General features: G+C 57.6%; 4 protein-coding genes across 4 annotated transcripts; 1 reads left to right on the forward strand and 3 right to left on the reverse strand.

The window, feature by feature from the left end:
- Positions 1 to 3,797: 3,797 nt before the first annotated feature.
- E0L32_002644 (uncharacterized protein) lies at positions 3,798 to 5,666 on the forward strand (the record flags this gene model as incomplete). Its single annotated transcript, XM_031136856.1, has 2 exons — positions 3,798 to 4,525; positions 4,589 to 5,666. 2 exons carry the CDS (start codon positions 3,798 to 3,800, stop codon positions 5,664 to 5,666), a joined length of 1,806 nt encoding a protein of 601 aa, XP_030999846.1.
- Positions 5,667 to 5,870: 204 nt separating this feature from the next.
- On the reverse strand, positions 5,871 to 6,646 carry E0L32_002645 (uncharacterized protein; the record flags this gene model as incomplete). The annotated part of the gene is made up of 3 exons (XM_031136857.1): positions 5,871 to 6,171; positions 6,260 to 6,475; positions 6,570 to 6,646. 3 exons carry the CDS (start codon positions 6,644 to 6,646, stop codon positions 5,871 to 5,873), a joined length of 594 nt encoding a protein of 197 aa, XP_030999847.1.
- Positions 6,647 to 8,076: 1,430 nt separating this feature from the next.
- E0L32_002646 (uncharacterized protein) lies at positions 8,077 to 9,714 on the reverse strand (the record flags this gene model as incomplete). The annotated part of the gene is made up of 1 exon (XM_031136858.1): positions 8,077 to 9,714. One exon carries the CDS (start codon positions 9,712 to 9,714, stop codon positions 8,077 to 8,079), a length of 1,638 nt encoding a protein of 545 aa, XP_030999848.1.
- Positions 9,715 to 12,464: 2,750 nt separating this feature from the next.
- On the reverse strand, positions 12,465 to 13,324 carry E0L32_002647 (uncharacterized protein; the record flags this gene model as incomplete). Its single annotated transcript, XM_031136859.1, has 2 exons — positions 12,465 to 12,941; positions 13,046 to 13,324. 2 exons carry the CDS (start codon positions 13,322 to 13,324, stop codon positions 12,465 to 12,467), a joined length of 756 nt encoding a protein of 251 aa, XP_030999849.1.
- Between the last annotated feature and the right edge of the window lie 2,313 nt (positions 13,325 to 15,637).

The following is a 15,637-nucleotide window of genomic DNA, read 5'->3' on the forward strand; positions in this document are numbered from 1 at the left end:
GTCGACTGAATTGATGTGATCGGCCAGTTGGTCCTTTGTGTCCTCCTAGATCTGGGGGATGCGGCAGCAAATGGTCTCGATGCTCAGCGACGGACCGGCGACGCAAGACACAATCGATACTCGGGCAGGATTTGAGATGTGTCTGACTGGGAGCTCAGGAGACTAGAACAACCGAGTTGTCGCTCTGGGAAAATGAACCGTCGGGCGACAGGTACTATCGACGACCCTAAGGGTTGTTGGCAGATCGGCGTGATTGCTGTAGTCTTTTTGTTTTGTTTTGTTTTTTGCTTTCTTTATCAAACGATGGACTCGAGGAAGGGAGGTATCCTCAAAACGACCAAGCTGATGCCCGCTCAGGCTATCGCCTTGTCCTCGTGCTCGTCCGGGTCCCGGGGGAGCAGTGACTGAGGCAGGTAGGCGAGCAAACGACGGAGACAGTCAAGAACGAGAAACTGTCCCTCCTATCAATGGCGACGCACCCGCGATGTCGTTGCCGATGAAATGAGAGAAACAAGAGGAAAAGGAAGGGGAGTTTCAGGAGCGAGCGTAGTGGAGGGAGTGTGAGAAGAGAAAAAGAGAGGCAGGTAGGAATTCTCGAAAGGGAGAAACAGGTACCTGGCAGGATGAACGGGACTTGGATGAACAAGCACCAGATTGGCTCAGGTGGTTAGGGGGGGTGGGAGAGGATCAGTGGAGGGAGGCGACACTGCGAGCGGCGGGCTCTATTTTGGTTTGGTGGTGGTATGAGGGAAAGGGGAAGGGGAAAAAAAAAGGGAGGCAGTCAGTGGTTGGAGTGCCAGTGAGCACTGCGTGGAGGTACCTTCAATAAACGTGTGCGCGCTCTGTGTTTTCAAGTACCCTCCCTCCCTTTTTCTTTTCTCTCTCAGGAATTGGGAATGGGAGTGCACTGCTAGGAGGTACCTAGAGCCAACACAGCACACTGTGCATTGGAGCCCTGTTTCGTGATGGTCGGAAAACTGGGGTGGGGGTAAGGGAAGATTGCTCCGCCGCCATGGTCCATCCACTCTTTGGAACTACGGAGTACGTACAAAGGACCTGCCTCGATTGATGGCCTGATAGGTACTACCAAGGGAGGCAGGCAGTGGGTGGAGAGATGGTGCTTACACGGTGTCTATCTACGGGTAAATACGAGCACATACTGTCTATCAGCAAAATCCTACACCAACACGCAACGCGCAAACGCTACCACCGAGACCATTGCTGCTGAGCGTGCTGCTTTAGTCCAGAAAGTACCCCACAGGCGCAAACGCGGCGCGATTCTAAAGCGGCGACGACCGATGCCTCTAACAGGAGCGAGGTATGCAGTCAGGAACCGGGACGAGGCACGCGTTGCTCACCATTCAGTGTCAGCTCCCCCCTGAAAAGCCTGTCTTGACCCCTGGAGCCGGCGCTGAAAAGAGCGGGCCCCGGCGCAGGCGGGACGCCAGTGATTTGCTGGCCGCCGCTGGGCGGGGCGCCCTGAGGAGAACGGGTCGAATCCGCCGCCACTGCGTAAGTAACCGCTAGATACCTACAAGTACGTACCCGCTCGGAAGGCAGAAGCACATTGGATGCTTGACAAGAATCACCGGCCTTTCAATGAATCCCCCAAGTCCATTCAGGGCCGTTCTGCTCGTCGGCGGCATCAGAGTAAACGCAAAATGCTTCATGCTTCTCAACAATCCTGTATTATCTCAAGGGTGCTACCCAGAAGGTACCTTATATCCGGGTGTGCCGGAGGCACTACTTGGGTGCTGGCTTCAAAGCATCAAACTGAAGGGCGGCTGAATGGCATGGCATACCTCAAGTCCTCCAGGGAGGCTCTCGGGCAACCAGTCGCATTCCTCACGTCTGAGTGTGCAAGGTCCGTACGAGGGTCCACCTGTAGTCACTCATCGCTAGGTACCTACCTAGGTACTTTGCGCAGTGCCCCGCCCTGGCCCAAAGTCAATCGCCACCTCAGCCACGACAGATCCCCTCACTACCAGGTCTGGAAAGCCAAAGTAACTATCCAACGTACCTACCTACCTACCTTAGGTACGCCTAGATAGGTACAAGGAGTAGCAGCTGGTCCTATGTGAGTGCTCATTCCAGATGGTACTTACGAAAGTCAGGCCAGTACCATAGGTAGCCAACCTCGTGGCCCGGCAAGTTCGCAAATTGCACATGCAGGATTTGGACACCATGACGACGATTTTTGCAGGGAAGCAATCTGTACCTGAGACGGGCAGGTGGAAAACAGGTTTGAGATGCAGCCATCCCTGCTGCACCCAACACGACTCTGAAGAGTACTTTGGGATTTATTAACACCGGCTTTATGCTGTTCCTCGGGGCGGAATTAGAATCAAGTGCGTAGTTATTTGCTTGAAAAGGCTGTGCGGTGACGTCTGCGCTCTGCGTTCCCTGCTTTCGAGTTCCTGGGCTTGCCGTTGCAGAGTGTAGGGTGATTGATGGCAATCGCTTCTTGGGAACTCTACGAAGTACCTGTCAAGAGGTCGAGTTTTCCCTTCGAGGCGGGCATGGACTTTGGGAATGGCGTCTCGGGGTGGATTTTGGGCCCTTTTCGATGCTGCACAATCCAAAAGCGCCATCCAGCACAATTGGTGTGGAAGGTGGGTAGGTATTCCGTACCTCCATGTCACTACCTCCGGACACACAGTACGGAGTACAGATAGCCTGTGCACAGCGCGTGTCGGGCCCATAGGGTTCTATTTAGGGAATGATGGGATAAAAACCCCAACGAAGTTCTCTGGACCGGACCATCAAGACGCCACAACTTCGTGACGGCCAACACCCATGTCTACATATCTATGTAGTTGGGACCATCAGCATGTCGCCCAGACTTGACAAGCTTCGTGCCCCGAACTGCCATATTGGGCGGGCTGACCACATCTCCTGACCAGAAAACGTCCCTCAGCACAGCAACGGGATTCCCAAAGGTACATGGCCATGATTCCGGAAAGTTGCAAGACAGGAAGAACAGCAATGGGGTGAAACAATTCAGCAATGCAGCATGGCTGTCCATCCCCATGGCTCAAGCTTGTGTGTGCTGAAGGAAGAAAAAAATTCACACAGGATATCCAGCTAGGAGCCTTTTGAGCGGAGACGTGCCGATCAAATCGGCGTGGATCACGATCGCCCTGGTGGAGGCGCGGTAACTTTGTTCAAAGGAAAATGAGAGTGCGCGGTCAATGCCGTTGGTACTTTCTATCATAGCGGTAGCAGAACTTTAACGGTCCTGGGTATCCACCCGTCGATGAAGGCTTTTTTTTCTTCTTTTTCTTCGAGAAAAAAGAACCAGTTCTGGTTTCCATTTGAGTTTGAGTTGCTCTACAGTGGCTGAGTGGATAGCCTTGAGCTTGCTGAATATCGGTCTAATTGCGATTTACAAACAGTCAATTCAAATTCAATGAGAGTCCATATACCGAGATGAACATGGGGGCATTGACAGGGGATGGATGGCTTTTGACATTCTGTAAATCACCAGTATGGTCAGCAGTACCTACTTACCTTAGCTTGCTAGGTAGGTAAGTGCCCGTGGCTTGGGTGCCTTTGTAGGTAGCAAGCTGTGCGTGTGGCTCGACTTAGGTAAGCATGTGCGCAGTGCAGAGTTGCCGTGCCAACAGCCCGCCCCGTATTGACATTTCATCACCAAGACAGGTACTTGTAAGTATTACATACCTTACTCATTGATCCTATCTTGCAGCCGTCCAAGCAGCCGCATAGTTGTCGACCTAGTGCTCACTGCCATCAAGTCCACGGTCAGGCCTTTGACTCGGGCGACAGACAGACATACCATGGCCAGGTTACGGCAACATCACGGAGAAGATGGAGATGACGGACCTGGCTCCGGTGCTGCAATGGGCACCAGGCCAAAGCCGCTCCATGAGCTGTCGTCGGCCCAGAAGAAAGACCAACGCGGGGTCCGGCGGAGACGGAAGCTGGGTCAAATCAGCGACAATGCTCTCCTGCGCCCCTGGGCCTCGGGCGACACTCGTCAAGAGCGGGCAGGGCCTAGTCTGGATCTACCGCCTAGCAAGCCCTCGAGGGAGATCTCTGTGGCGTTGAGGTCCAGGATACGTCGCAATGAGGCAAGCACTGAGAAATACAGCAGTCCAAAAGGCCAGCAAGACGCCGACATTTCCGGCTGGCAAGACGATTCCGACGACCAGTATTCGGAATACTGCAGCTCACCCAGCGCGAGTACCTACGATACTGAAGACGACTCAATCGTGTCCATGTCCAAGTCCAACACAACACGCTCACACACCCGTATCAGATCGGTCGCTCCACCAAAAAGCAGTGTGAAGGAGGAGGAGAGGATGCAGATCACCCGCGCAGCGCAAGAGGCATTACAGGATGCCATTCGTGACAGGTCGGCAAGCCCCGGGGCGCCCGACCAGTCGCAGGGTGACTCCCAGCCGTCTTGCAGTGACAGCGCCAGCGACCATGGGCCCGATGAGCCAAGCGACGTCTTCTTCTCCGCGGACGAGGCCTTGACAGGCCGCTCTTCGAGCCCGGTGAGGTGAGTAGGCCACACCGTAATCAGGTTTCGTAGCCACCAGCTAACCAGTTGCTTGGGTTAAAGACCGACAGATCGGGAGGAGGATGCGTCTGACCGGCCTCGACCGGCCACGCCATGCGAGGATCTCGGCCCAACTCACCGGGGGCTCGTGTCCCCGACCAAGAAGCTGCCGCGGATCCCCAAGACGCCGCACCGTCCCAGCATGGACGTCTTCTGGGACCAGGATCAGGTCGACGGCTGGAACCTCGAGCACTCGCCGCGGAAGCTCTTCCAGCCAACGTCGCAAGGAGGCCGATCCGCCCCGAGCCCGAAGAAGGCGGCGCCCAAGCGCCAGACAAAGGCCTCGTTCAACAGCAGGAAGCATGCAATCGCCGACGAGTTCTTGCAGGAGCTGGACGACCGCATTACGGGAGGGCAGCTTCGGGACCTGGCGAGGCCGACGGGCGGCGTCAAGATTGTATGGAGCAACCGGCTCAACACCACGGCCGGGCGCGCCAACTGGAAGCGAGAGACGGTGCGAACGCGGACAGGCAGTGCCGATAGTGACACGGCCGTCCAGCACAGGCACCACGCCTCGATCGAGCTGGCCGAAAAGGTGATTGATGACGAGAACAGGCTGCTCAACGTCATTGCACACGAGTTTTGTCACCTGGCCAATTTCATGGTGTCCGGCATCGCCACCAACCCCCACGGCAAGGAGTTCAAGGTGTGGGCTCGGAAATGTTCGCAAGCATTCGGCGACAGGGGCATCCAGGTGACTACGAAGCACTCGTACGAGATCGACTTCAAGTACACGTGGGAGTGCACAGAGTGCGGCATGGAGTTCAAGCGCCATTCCAAGAGCATCGACCCGTCGCGGCATCGGTGCGGCTCGTGCAAGAGTCTGCTGAAGCAGACGAAGCCAGTGCCCAGGGGCACGGGGAAGCCAAGCGAATACCAGGCGTTTGTCAAGGAGCAGATGAAGATAGTCAAGGCAGAGAACCCGGCGAGTCCTCAAAAGGAGATACTACGGCTCGTGGCTAGCAGGTGGAGCGCCGAGACCAGGACAAAGCGCACCCTTGTCGCGCCGAGCACGACGGGCGAAGATATGGACAACATCACGACTAACCTCGCCGACCTCGCTATAGACAAGACGGCCTGAGGAGGAGTGGCTGCTGTTTAATTTTTGAGAAACCAAATGATACCCAGCGGGCCCCGCGCTTTTTCATATCGTTCATTACATGTCATGTCTGTTGGTCTGTATCTGAAGTGTGAGAATTCACGAACCATCTGCGTGCTCCCACACTACCCGCCCAGCTTCACGGCGCCGGGGGATACCGCATCCCAGCGACTCCGGGTGGTCTCGTCAGACCTCGTTGAAAAGATTCCAATCGTTGACGCGGAAAGTGTCCCAGATCTTTGCCGCGAACTCGACGGCGTCCCCGATGAGTTGTCCTTGCTTGCCCAGCTCCAGGTCCACCTCCTCCTCATCGTACTCGCCCTTGATGTGCGGGACGTTGATGGTGACCAGGATGTCAGTCGACTCCTTCTCGAGGCGTAGCAGCGTCAGGATGATGGCTGTGAAGTCGGGCGAAGACGTCGCGTCCTTGCCCGGGTCGGGCTTGGGGGTCTGCGTGGCTATCAAGGTGTAGGCAGGAATGTCTTCACTGCGGCGCGCGGGCGGGCGGAAAGCAAGAGCCCAGGTCGTTAGTAGGAACTGCCCCCTTGGAGAAGAAGGGATGGGGTCCGACCTACTCGAGACGAGAGAACTGCGTGTCCGTGGTGTTCCAGACCTTGGTCGTCTCGACGTCGGAGCCGACGAGGTCCTCGAGGTGTGTGGTGAGCGCCCTCCCGTCGATCTCGGCGCTGCTTCCCGAGGGACCGACCCGCTCGCATATCTCAAAGATGATGCTCGTGAAGCCGTCCTTGTCGATATAGACCTCCTGGTTGTCGGGCACCTGGCGCAACTTGCTGGGTATAGGAGTGAGTGGACCGTTTGCGAACCGACTGCATTGAGACGACGACGACGACGAGGCTCGGGCCCGGGGGGAAGCAGTAGACCTACCTGACATCGGCAAAGTTGTCGGGCAGCTCGACCGACAGCGCGCCTCCGAACAACGGGGTGTTTCTGTAAATGGTCATCACTGCGTGTCTCGTGCGTAGGGTGCTTGGTCACGGCCGGCTGACGCTCGCGCCTGGAACAAAATGGTGACAAGCTGTGGAGAAAGAGGTGCGGGGGAGGTGTTGGTCCAGCGAGAAGGCCTCGGAGACGGGCGCTGAGAGAGTCGGAGGCAGCTCGTAAAGACGTCTGGAGGTTCACAGTGTTGCAGAGGAGGGGGCGCCGGACTCGATGCTTTGTATGCTCTCTCGGGATATCGTCAGGGTCGATAGTTGGAGCCTGACACGGCCTCGCCGTTTTGGAGCTGGCTGTGACGTACCAGGCTGGGCGGGCTGGATAAGGAGGGGCAGCCCCGCCCACTTCCCATCTGCCAGCCGTATGAATACACGTCAATAATTATGTACTTGTACTCGACTCCTACTTTTCATGAGCCTTGTCCATTGCTTGTCCGAGGTTGGGACAGCAATTTGAAACAAAATAGCACGCGTTGGTGTCTCGGGGCAATTCTTTGTATTTAATTTGACTACAGTGGTATTGGGTTAACCTCTACGCGATAGTCTGGTAGGCAAAGCTAAGAACATGCATGTTCTGGTAGACGCGTCAAACTCGCAGGGAAAGGAGACCTGGGACTCTTGTTGTATTCGGTACCTCTCCTGTGTCTCTCTGGCTTTCAGGCATGGACAATAAGGTGAGGTACCTAGGTAGGTAGTCCCAGCGCTGGCGGCTGCGTGTTGCTGCAACCATGGGCGGCCTCTGGGTCTGTCGAACGGCTCACAGTCGGTCGATCCAAGCTGCAGCTGTTGGAAGCACGAGAGTGTCAGGTTGGGTGGGCTCTATGTTGATGCTGCAGGTGGGCTTCTGTAGTACCTGGAATTACCCCGGAACACCAAGAACTGAGGGATATGACCTGCGAAGCACCAGCTGCTCGTGGGCGGGCAGGCATGCCGATATTCACGTTTATATATATATATAAGGATCTCACTACCTTGGCTCGTACGGGATTCACAGGAGTCGGACCTCAGACAACAACATTTCTTCTTTCGATAGCAAAGGAAGTGGACTTGGAGCTGCTTGGATCGAGGTCGTGTTTAAGACCACCCACGATGAGCACCGCGACGTGTGAGAGGAGCACAAATTACATTTATATATAAGTGTCAAGTGTTAGAAGTATAGAAAAAAAATAACCGGAAGCAAATAACCCAGGAAAGTCTGCACAGGTATGACCACTCCATGGTTGCCCATGGGATACGAACAACACCGTCCATTGATAAATAACAAGTTTAAAAAAAAAAATACCGGACACCACCACCCCGAGCTCGTACGTTGTCATCCACACGCCGAACGATAATCAAATGTCTGCTTTCTGCCTGCGCAAGAGTGGTCTAGTCACACAAAGTCCGTCCTGTATACCATCCTATACTGTCGTAATGCTGTTTCCTCTGTCGTGTCCTCCTCAGCGATAGGAGCGGGTGCTTCTGCGGCTGCCGACGCAGCTGATGCTGTCGCTGGGCGCCACGCTCCCCGCGTCGTCATCCCAGTCCGCATGGCTGCTGCCGACGCCGCTCGGCGGGAGCGGGACGCGGTGTGCCGAGGCCTCGCTCGGCGGCAGGGCGACGTGCCGAGCCGACACGTAGCTCCGGGCGCGATCCAGCCCCGGGCGGTGCATGCTCGCCGACGACGCGGCTGGGACCTTGACGGTGGCTGTGGTCGCGCGGCTCCCGGCGCGCGAGCGGGGCGGAGCAGTCGACGGCGGCATGGTCTGCGCCGTCGGCGCGGGGGGCCGGACCGTGCTCGAGGAGCGGCGACTCCTGGCCGACACGTAACTCTCCCGGTCGGCGGCCGTGTCGTACGAGCTGCGGCGGGTCGAGTGCACGGAGCGCGGCGGCTGGGCGGCGCTGTGCTTGGAGCTCGCGTAGCTGCGATGGTCAGCCTCGGTGAGGAGCAGAGGCTCGCGCCCGCTGGGCGCTTCGCTCCTGGTGCGGACAGAGGGGCTCGGGTTGGCCCGGTACCGCACCGAGGAGTGCCGGCTGCGGCCGTCGTCGGCGGCGGCGGCGGCGCCAAGGTCCTCGACGCCCTGGTATCTCGACGGCTCGACCTGGCTGTACCGCGCGATCATGGTGGGCGGGGGCCGGCGCTCGGCGACGGGCGTGTACTCGTCGGGATAGCGGATCTTCTCGACGGTCCTCTCCACCTCGACGACGCGGTTGAGACGGTCGGGATACGGGTCCGGGAAGGTCGCCCTGCGCTGGAAGGTGGGCGCTTCGAACCCGTCTTGCGGGCCGGCACGCCCGCGGTCGTCGCTGCTCTTGATCATCGAGTAGGTCACGGCAGCGCCGGCGGCGACGCCGACCGCGGCGCCCAGGAACCCGACGACGCCGGCGGTGGTGAGGCCGCGGGAGCCCTCGCGCGGCGACGGTTTCGGGTCCAGCACCGACGTCGTGGTGACACTCCTCCTCAGGATGGTGGCGCCGGGCGCATCGTCAAAGTGGCGGCCCGGTCGCCTGGCTAGTGCCATGGCAGATTCCGCCGCCCTCGACGGAGGCGACGAGGCAGCCACGTCGTAGTTCCAGTCCATGATCCGGTTCACCTCGTCATGGGTCGACTGGGTCCTGCGCACCGTCGAGCCTCCATACTCGGCAGGGTAGGACTGGGGAGGGACATAGACCACCTCCATCCTGTTTCCGTCTAGATCCGACACTCTGGCGCGGTCGCTGCCAAGGTGGAAAGCACCCGAGCCGCCGGGTACGACGGACCCGTTGTCGAGGCCACTGTGGGGGCCGTCGGCGAGGGAGCCTGTGGTGGACAGGGAGGCTGAGGAACCGGGATAGGCTCGGAGGGCAAACGAGTAGAACTCCTTGACCACCTCGGGAGACCCGGCGCTGAGGACGATCCGGGAATGTTTCAGCGGCTGGGCGCTGCTGTGCGCGTTGACCTCGCGGAGTTGGAATACTGGCGTCTGCGCGCCGAACGTGACGGTAGGGATGCCCTGTTCGGAACCGGCTGAGAGATATCGCAGCCCTAGAGCCTGCGTGACGGCAGAGTAAAACGAGGTGGAAGATGGGAGATGGGACACCTCGAGGAACGGGAGCATCGAGTATATGAGAGGAAGTAAATACCCCAGAAGAGGTAATGTGCGACGGTCGAGCCTGGGCGCTCGATATTAAAAGAGAGGGGGCGAAGGATGGTATAGTGTGGATAGCCCGGTACGTGTGTATGTGTGACCCGGTGCAGAAAGGCCCGGATGAGGCAGTGTGACAAGGCCTTGGAGGTGGTGGGAGAGCCCAGGGGAAAAGAAGAGGAGAAGCCCGTGTCGAGGACAGGGCTCTTGTGTGTGTGTGTGTGTGTGTGTAGGGATGCCACTCAGCGGGTGGGTGGGTAGGTCGAGAATTTGGATGGCAGAGATCGGTGAGGCACAGAGTTGATGCAACACAGACACGGGTAGAGGGGGGAAAAGAGGTAGAGATGGACGCAGAGGTACAGCTCCAGGAGATCAAGTGTCTTTAAAACGCTCGGGCTCACCGCTCGCAGTGCACGCAGAGCACGCAGAGTGAGGCGGGTTGTTTGGGCTGTGAGGAGGCCAGACTGCTGTTCATCATCAAGACTTGGGTATCGACATGGGAAAGCCACGAAGCCAAGCAAGCCGTGACAAGAGACGAGGGAGTGAGCGTACGCTGACTGCTCTCTCTTGGGGTGATCTGCCCGCCCTGTGAACTCACCGAATCCACTGGATGGAGAGGATGGAGAGGATGGAGAGAGGATCCGTATCCGTCTAGTGTGTCATAATGTGTGGCTCCATCTGCTTGTACACGGAGCCTGATAGCTTCATTGTCGACAGCACATCTTGGGCCCTGCTCGATGGAGGCCGGCCAGCCAGCCAGCCACCCCTGCTGAGGGAGGACGAATGGGGCATCCATCGAGGACCTAGGTAGGTACCTTGGTGCGGGTAGCATGATGGAGCACGAAGCATGCCCAAACACGTCCCGTTCTGGGAAGCTCTTCTTCCAGACCCTGCCGCCAACCCGGGCGGTAACCGCTCAGCAGGAGAGATGTGATGCGGGCATGCAAGGTGATTGATTGGGGCGGGCCGTAATGACTCTGTGTGCGTGTGTGTGTGTGTCGCAAGGCACTCTCGAAACCCCCTCTTCGACTGGAGTGAGGTGAAGTGGTGGACTGGGTGCCACCCATCTTCCCCCCCCCCCCCCCCCTGTGTGCTGGCACACCTATCCGAGAGCCCCAAGTCTGACTGGCTCCCGTCGACTCGCCCCGCCACCCCGCGGCCCGCGCCCCGGTTTTCTCGACACTTTACACCCGTTTTACACGTCGCTCCCGCTCAACTATGCCCAGGACGAGGAAAGCGTGAAAAGGGTGTCTGTCTTTGTCGTGGCGTCCAATTCCTTCAGCTAGGCATCCGGCGGCTACCGTGCCTTGTGTGTGCGTCCCCTCCGTACAGACCCCTGGATCGAGGCAACTGGATTGGAGGCAATGAGCCCCCCAGTGGCCCCAATGACCTGTCTCTCCCGAGTCCCCGTCATCGTCATGCAGGCGGCGCACGGCGAGATTAGGTGCTCAGGCAGCCATGCATCTTCACACCGGGTGTCACGGCCTCTCGTCTGCACACACGACTTGCTACCGAGCTACCTACCTAGTCCGCAGACAGGCCGGCAGACGCGGTTGTGCACATGAGCGCAGGGTTCTCGGTAATAGCTTCTGGCTCATGCTCCTGGCCATCATCATACAGAGGGTTCGAACCGGGCTCAACGCGGGCTCAACGCTCGGGCAGGATGGTAGGTATCACACAATCTTGGGCCCAGTTCCCATACTCCGTACAGTAATGTAGTAATGTTGGCATGCATGCATGTACGACCACCTGTTGCCTGTCTGGGTGTGTCCGTCGCAGCAGCCCAAGGCCCGTGGACCAGAGACCATTGGGCTCGTGACGATCGCATGCAGCGGCCTCATCCATCTGCGGCTCTCTCGTGAGGGAGGGCATCATGTCTACACAAGTCAGGCAAAGCAAAACGGACCATGCTTGGGAAAGTGTCCCACCCTCTCAATGACTCGCTATCAGAACCGCTACAGATTTCAGTTTGGTCGTGCAACGGGTGGTTTCGACACCCACCCTCTGATTCCCACTCTGGCGAATGGCCGTGTGGTCGGCCTCGACGCGTCCTGTTGTAGCCCGCGCACCAGCTCGCAGGCATTCGCCAAGTCATGTTCACATTGCCTCCCCCCCCCCCTCCAGTTGGCTAGGTGCCTCCCGTTTCCAACGTGAAGGCATTTGTCCCGGCCCAGCGTCAAGCCAGGCGAGCGACCCATGCATATATTCCCAACCCTCTGCCGCCTTGCGGGCATGTAAAGCGAACGGATCCTCGTCGCCCTCCCCGGACGACTCCCAGCATATCGCAAAAGAATGTGTGGGTCTGGCAGGTCAGTAACAACGGCGGCGAACCGCACGAGAAGAAAGCAAAAGGAAGAGGTGGGCAGGTTGAAATGCACCACCAAGACGGCTGAAAGCGTCTTGGATCCGTTGTTGAACGCCCCCCATGTTTTGGTTGTAAAAACAGCGATAGCGTGAGCACAGACGACCCAAGTTTCCGGGAGCCTCCGGCAGACGGCCGCAATGTTGTATAGCGGCTTCTGCTCAGCGGCCCCGGCCTTTCGCCTCCAAGATGAGCAAAAAGCACACAGGCAAAGAAAGAAGCACGGCGGCCTTCTATCCCACATTTTCTCCGGCTATGATCCTCGCGCACACTCTCTCTCTCTCTCTCTTGCCATGACCATGCCACTGACCCGTCCGCGCCCGGCCTCACGAGGGTGCCACGGCAACACCAAGCGGCCTGCTTACAGAATGCCCCACGAGTCTTCGGCGGCATGGCAGAATTTGCTGCAGGCGACACTGGCCGACAGGCTGTAGTTGCTGATGGAGATCTTCTCGTCCACGAAGGCATCGGCAAAATTGTCGGCGCCCTTGGCCATGGCTCCGACAAAGACGCAGATGCTCTCGTTCTCGTCGAGCGTGTCGATGTAGTCGCGCACACGCACGACGCGCTCGTCAAAACTCAGGGTGATCTTACGGCAGTTGGGGGGGAGGTGGTCGGTGATGGGGTTCTGGATGACGCGGAGCAGCTTCTCCTGCGAGTTAGTAGAGCGGATCGAGAGGCGGTGGAGCAGCTGCACCATCAAGCCGGCGAAGCGCTTGAACGTGCGGGGGATGCGGACCGAAGGCGAGACCTCAATGAGGACGCCTTTGGCGGTCTGGATGTAGATCTGCAGCCTGCCTGCCTTGTTGATGGGCGAGTCAAGGAGGGTAAGGAGGCACTGGATGGATGCAGCAAGGGTCAGGTCAGCTATACAGATCGGGGAGCCAAGAACGGGGAGCCAAGAACGGGGAGGGGAGGAAAAGGTGAGAGGGATGGGCAGACCTGGTGCGTGATGTCAGGTCGAGCATCGCTAATGTCGCGGTTCATCTTGCGCATGACACCGATGTGCTCGTCGCTGTTGAGGAGCGAGTACTTTTCCTCGCGGTGGGCACCGAGCCGGCTCGGACCGCCGCCGTGCGAGGCCTTGTACGTCTCGAGGCTGGCATTGGAGAGGACGACGATGAGTCGCTTGGTGTCTTTGTCCGAGTGTGTGATGGGGACATGCTGCTCGGGCACCAGCTGTGGGAGGGCCGGCGGCGGGAGGGATTGTGTGCCTGGCATTTTGGGGCAAAGGGTCAGAGGACGGAGATGCCAATGAGGAGACGGAGGTGAGACGAGGGAGGAACGGGAGGAGCCCAAGGGCCTTGTTCGGCTTTGACAATGCGACTTTTGGAATAAGAATGCACACAGAGGAAGAAGGGGGCTGTCCCATCTGTGCAAGTCTTGTCGCTTGGCAAGCTGAGGTAGATTGCAGCTGCTGTTGGACACGCGAGCAGCCAAGGCCTCATCGCGTCCCGCATGTGCCTTTGCAGGCCTGCCTGGGACACCCGGACCGCACATCAATGATATGTGGTCAACCCACAACAACATAAACGACCTCTTTCACCCTCCCAATGACGAGCCATATTGCGCCCGGACGTTGCTCGATCGAATGAGAAGGAAACCTTGGGCCAAGGAGAAGAGGGTAGGTCCAGACTTACGTGGTCGTTTGCCCAAGGATGACATTGTCAGAAGGGAGCGGTGTTGGGCGGGCAGGACGAGGTGTAGGTACGGCGACAAGAGGCAGCAATTGAGCGCTCACTACCTAGAGAAATCAATCGAGTGAGATCCTTCCTTGTCTGTAGGGATTGAGGCCGGAGCAGAGATGTGAAGATGCGGTGACGAGGGAAGGGATGCTTTCGGGGGTTGGCTGGCTGACAGGAAACAGAGTCCAAAAAGTTTTCGGTAAGAGGCAGAAGCTACGCAGGGTGCTAAGGCAGCCAGCGACCTACCGCCAGCTCCCCCTCACAAGCTGATGCTCACCTCCACCTCACACCTCAAGGGCTGGTTTTTTTTTTCGTGGGCCCCTCTCCAGTCGTCGTCCCCCAATGGAAAGCCCTGCCTCTGCCGGGCGCTGGACCGAGCCATAACTATACTTGTAAAGCGCGAGCTATCCTGGAAGTAGGTAGAAGTAGGTAGTCTTGCAGTCTAGATATCCCCTCACCTGGCTGATGAACGAGCTTGCACGTGCTCTCTCTCCTTATGGGTACCTTAGTATTTTGGCCTTTATCAACCAAGCTTGATGTGAGCTTTCCAACTTCCAAGGCTTCATACTGACCTCTACCGATTCTGAGGAAACCCGACTGCAGGACCAAACCCATCGCCGCATATTATGCACTCGCTGCCGTCGGTGGATTCTCAGCTTTCTACCTAGGTATGTCTCGGGGCAGGCAAGCAAGTGAGTGAGAAAAACAAAAGCAAGAATAAAGGCATAGGTAGATTGCAACAAAAGGGGGGTTTCTCATCCCTGTGGCTGTAGCAGTCACCCAGCCTCTGTCTTGCAAAGTTCAGTCAGGTACAAGTAGTTAGTTACCCAACAATTTCTGGACAAAACAAACAGATGTGGATGTGATGCCTCTTTGGTTTTGCCTACCTTAGGTACGCAATCCAAGAGAGACAAGACAGACTGAGCCTGCGTTTCCCGACATTCAAACATGGGGGAGCTCTGCAGACTGCAGAGGACCTCGGTACCAAGCCTCTAGCGAACCCAAACCCCAGGGCTAGGTCCCGGCCTTAGTAAGCGGGGTGCAGTAATAGCACTCATACCACAGAGGTGTTCGATGAAGAAGAGACGAGAACTCGCCCGGTCTCTTCTTCTACTTATTCTACTTTTCTACTCGGTACTTATGAAAGTACCGAGGAATCTAGAAGCGCGTCAGCCATTCTCCTTTCTTCATGCTAGACTCCAGCGACCGGGTGCAGTCCACCTTAGTCAGTGGGGGAGGCCCCGGCGGCGACTGGAGCCTCCCGAGGTCCCTTGGCCACGGGCTCAGCAATTCATCCGTTCTGATCGGCGTTTCGCTTTCTGTCGGAGATCTGCCAGCCCGGCCGCAGCTTGGCCTTCAACACCAATCCCAACCTGACGGCCTTTCTCCCATGGCTTAACTCGAGTCGATAGATTACCCGTCTCGAAAGCTCAAAAATCAGCCCACTCTGCGACCAACTGGCTTTGCCGCCCTGGTCCTAGCTCGCTCACTCGAAATGAGTCTGTGGGATTCCCTGCTCCTGCGGGATGGTCAGCAGTCATCCCGCCCGGACGACTTGGCTGAGTAATGTGATGAGAAGGAGAGAAAAAAAATAAGAGAAAAAGAGGAAAAAATTACACACTTGTCCTGACTTTGCGGTTTCCCTTGGGTGAGTGCTCTGGCCATGTCGTCTGGAGTTTGGTACATCTGCCCGCGGAAAGTCGTGCGAGGGGAGATTCATCTAAAGTACCGAATGTACAGTTCGGATTTGGCACGCCCGCATCTCCAATCTCCCATCTCCTTCTCAGCCCAATGGAACGCGTTCAGACGTTTCGCCAAGAGATCTGGCTCCTTGCATAAGCACCCAGAG

The sequence above is a fragment of the Thyridium curvatum genome (genome assembly GCF_004353045.1).
Source record: "Thyridium curvatum strain D216 chromosome Unknown NODE_11_length_606192_cov_83.229133, whole genome shotgun sequence".
Taxonomy (NCBI): domain Eukaryota; kingdom Fungi; phylum Ascomycota; class Sordariomycetes; order Thyridiales; family Thyridiaceae; genus Thyridium; species Thyridium curvatum.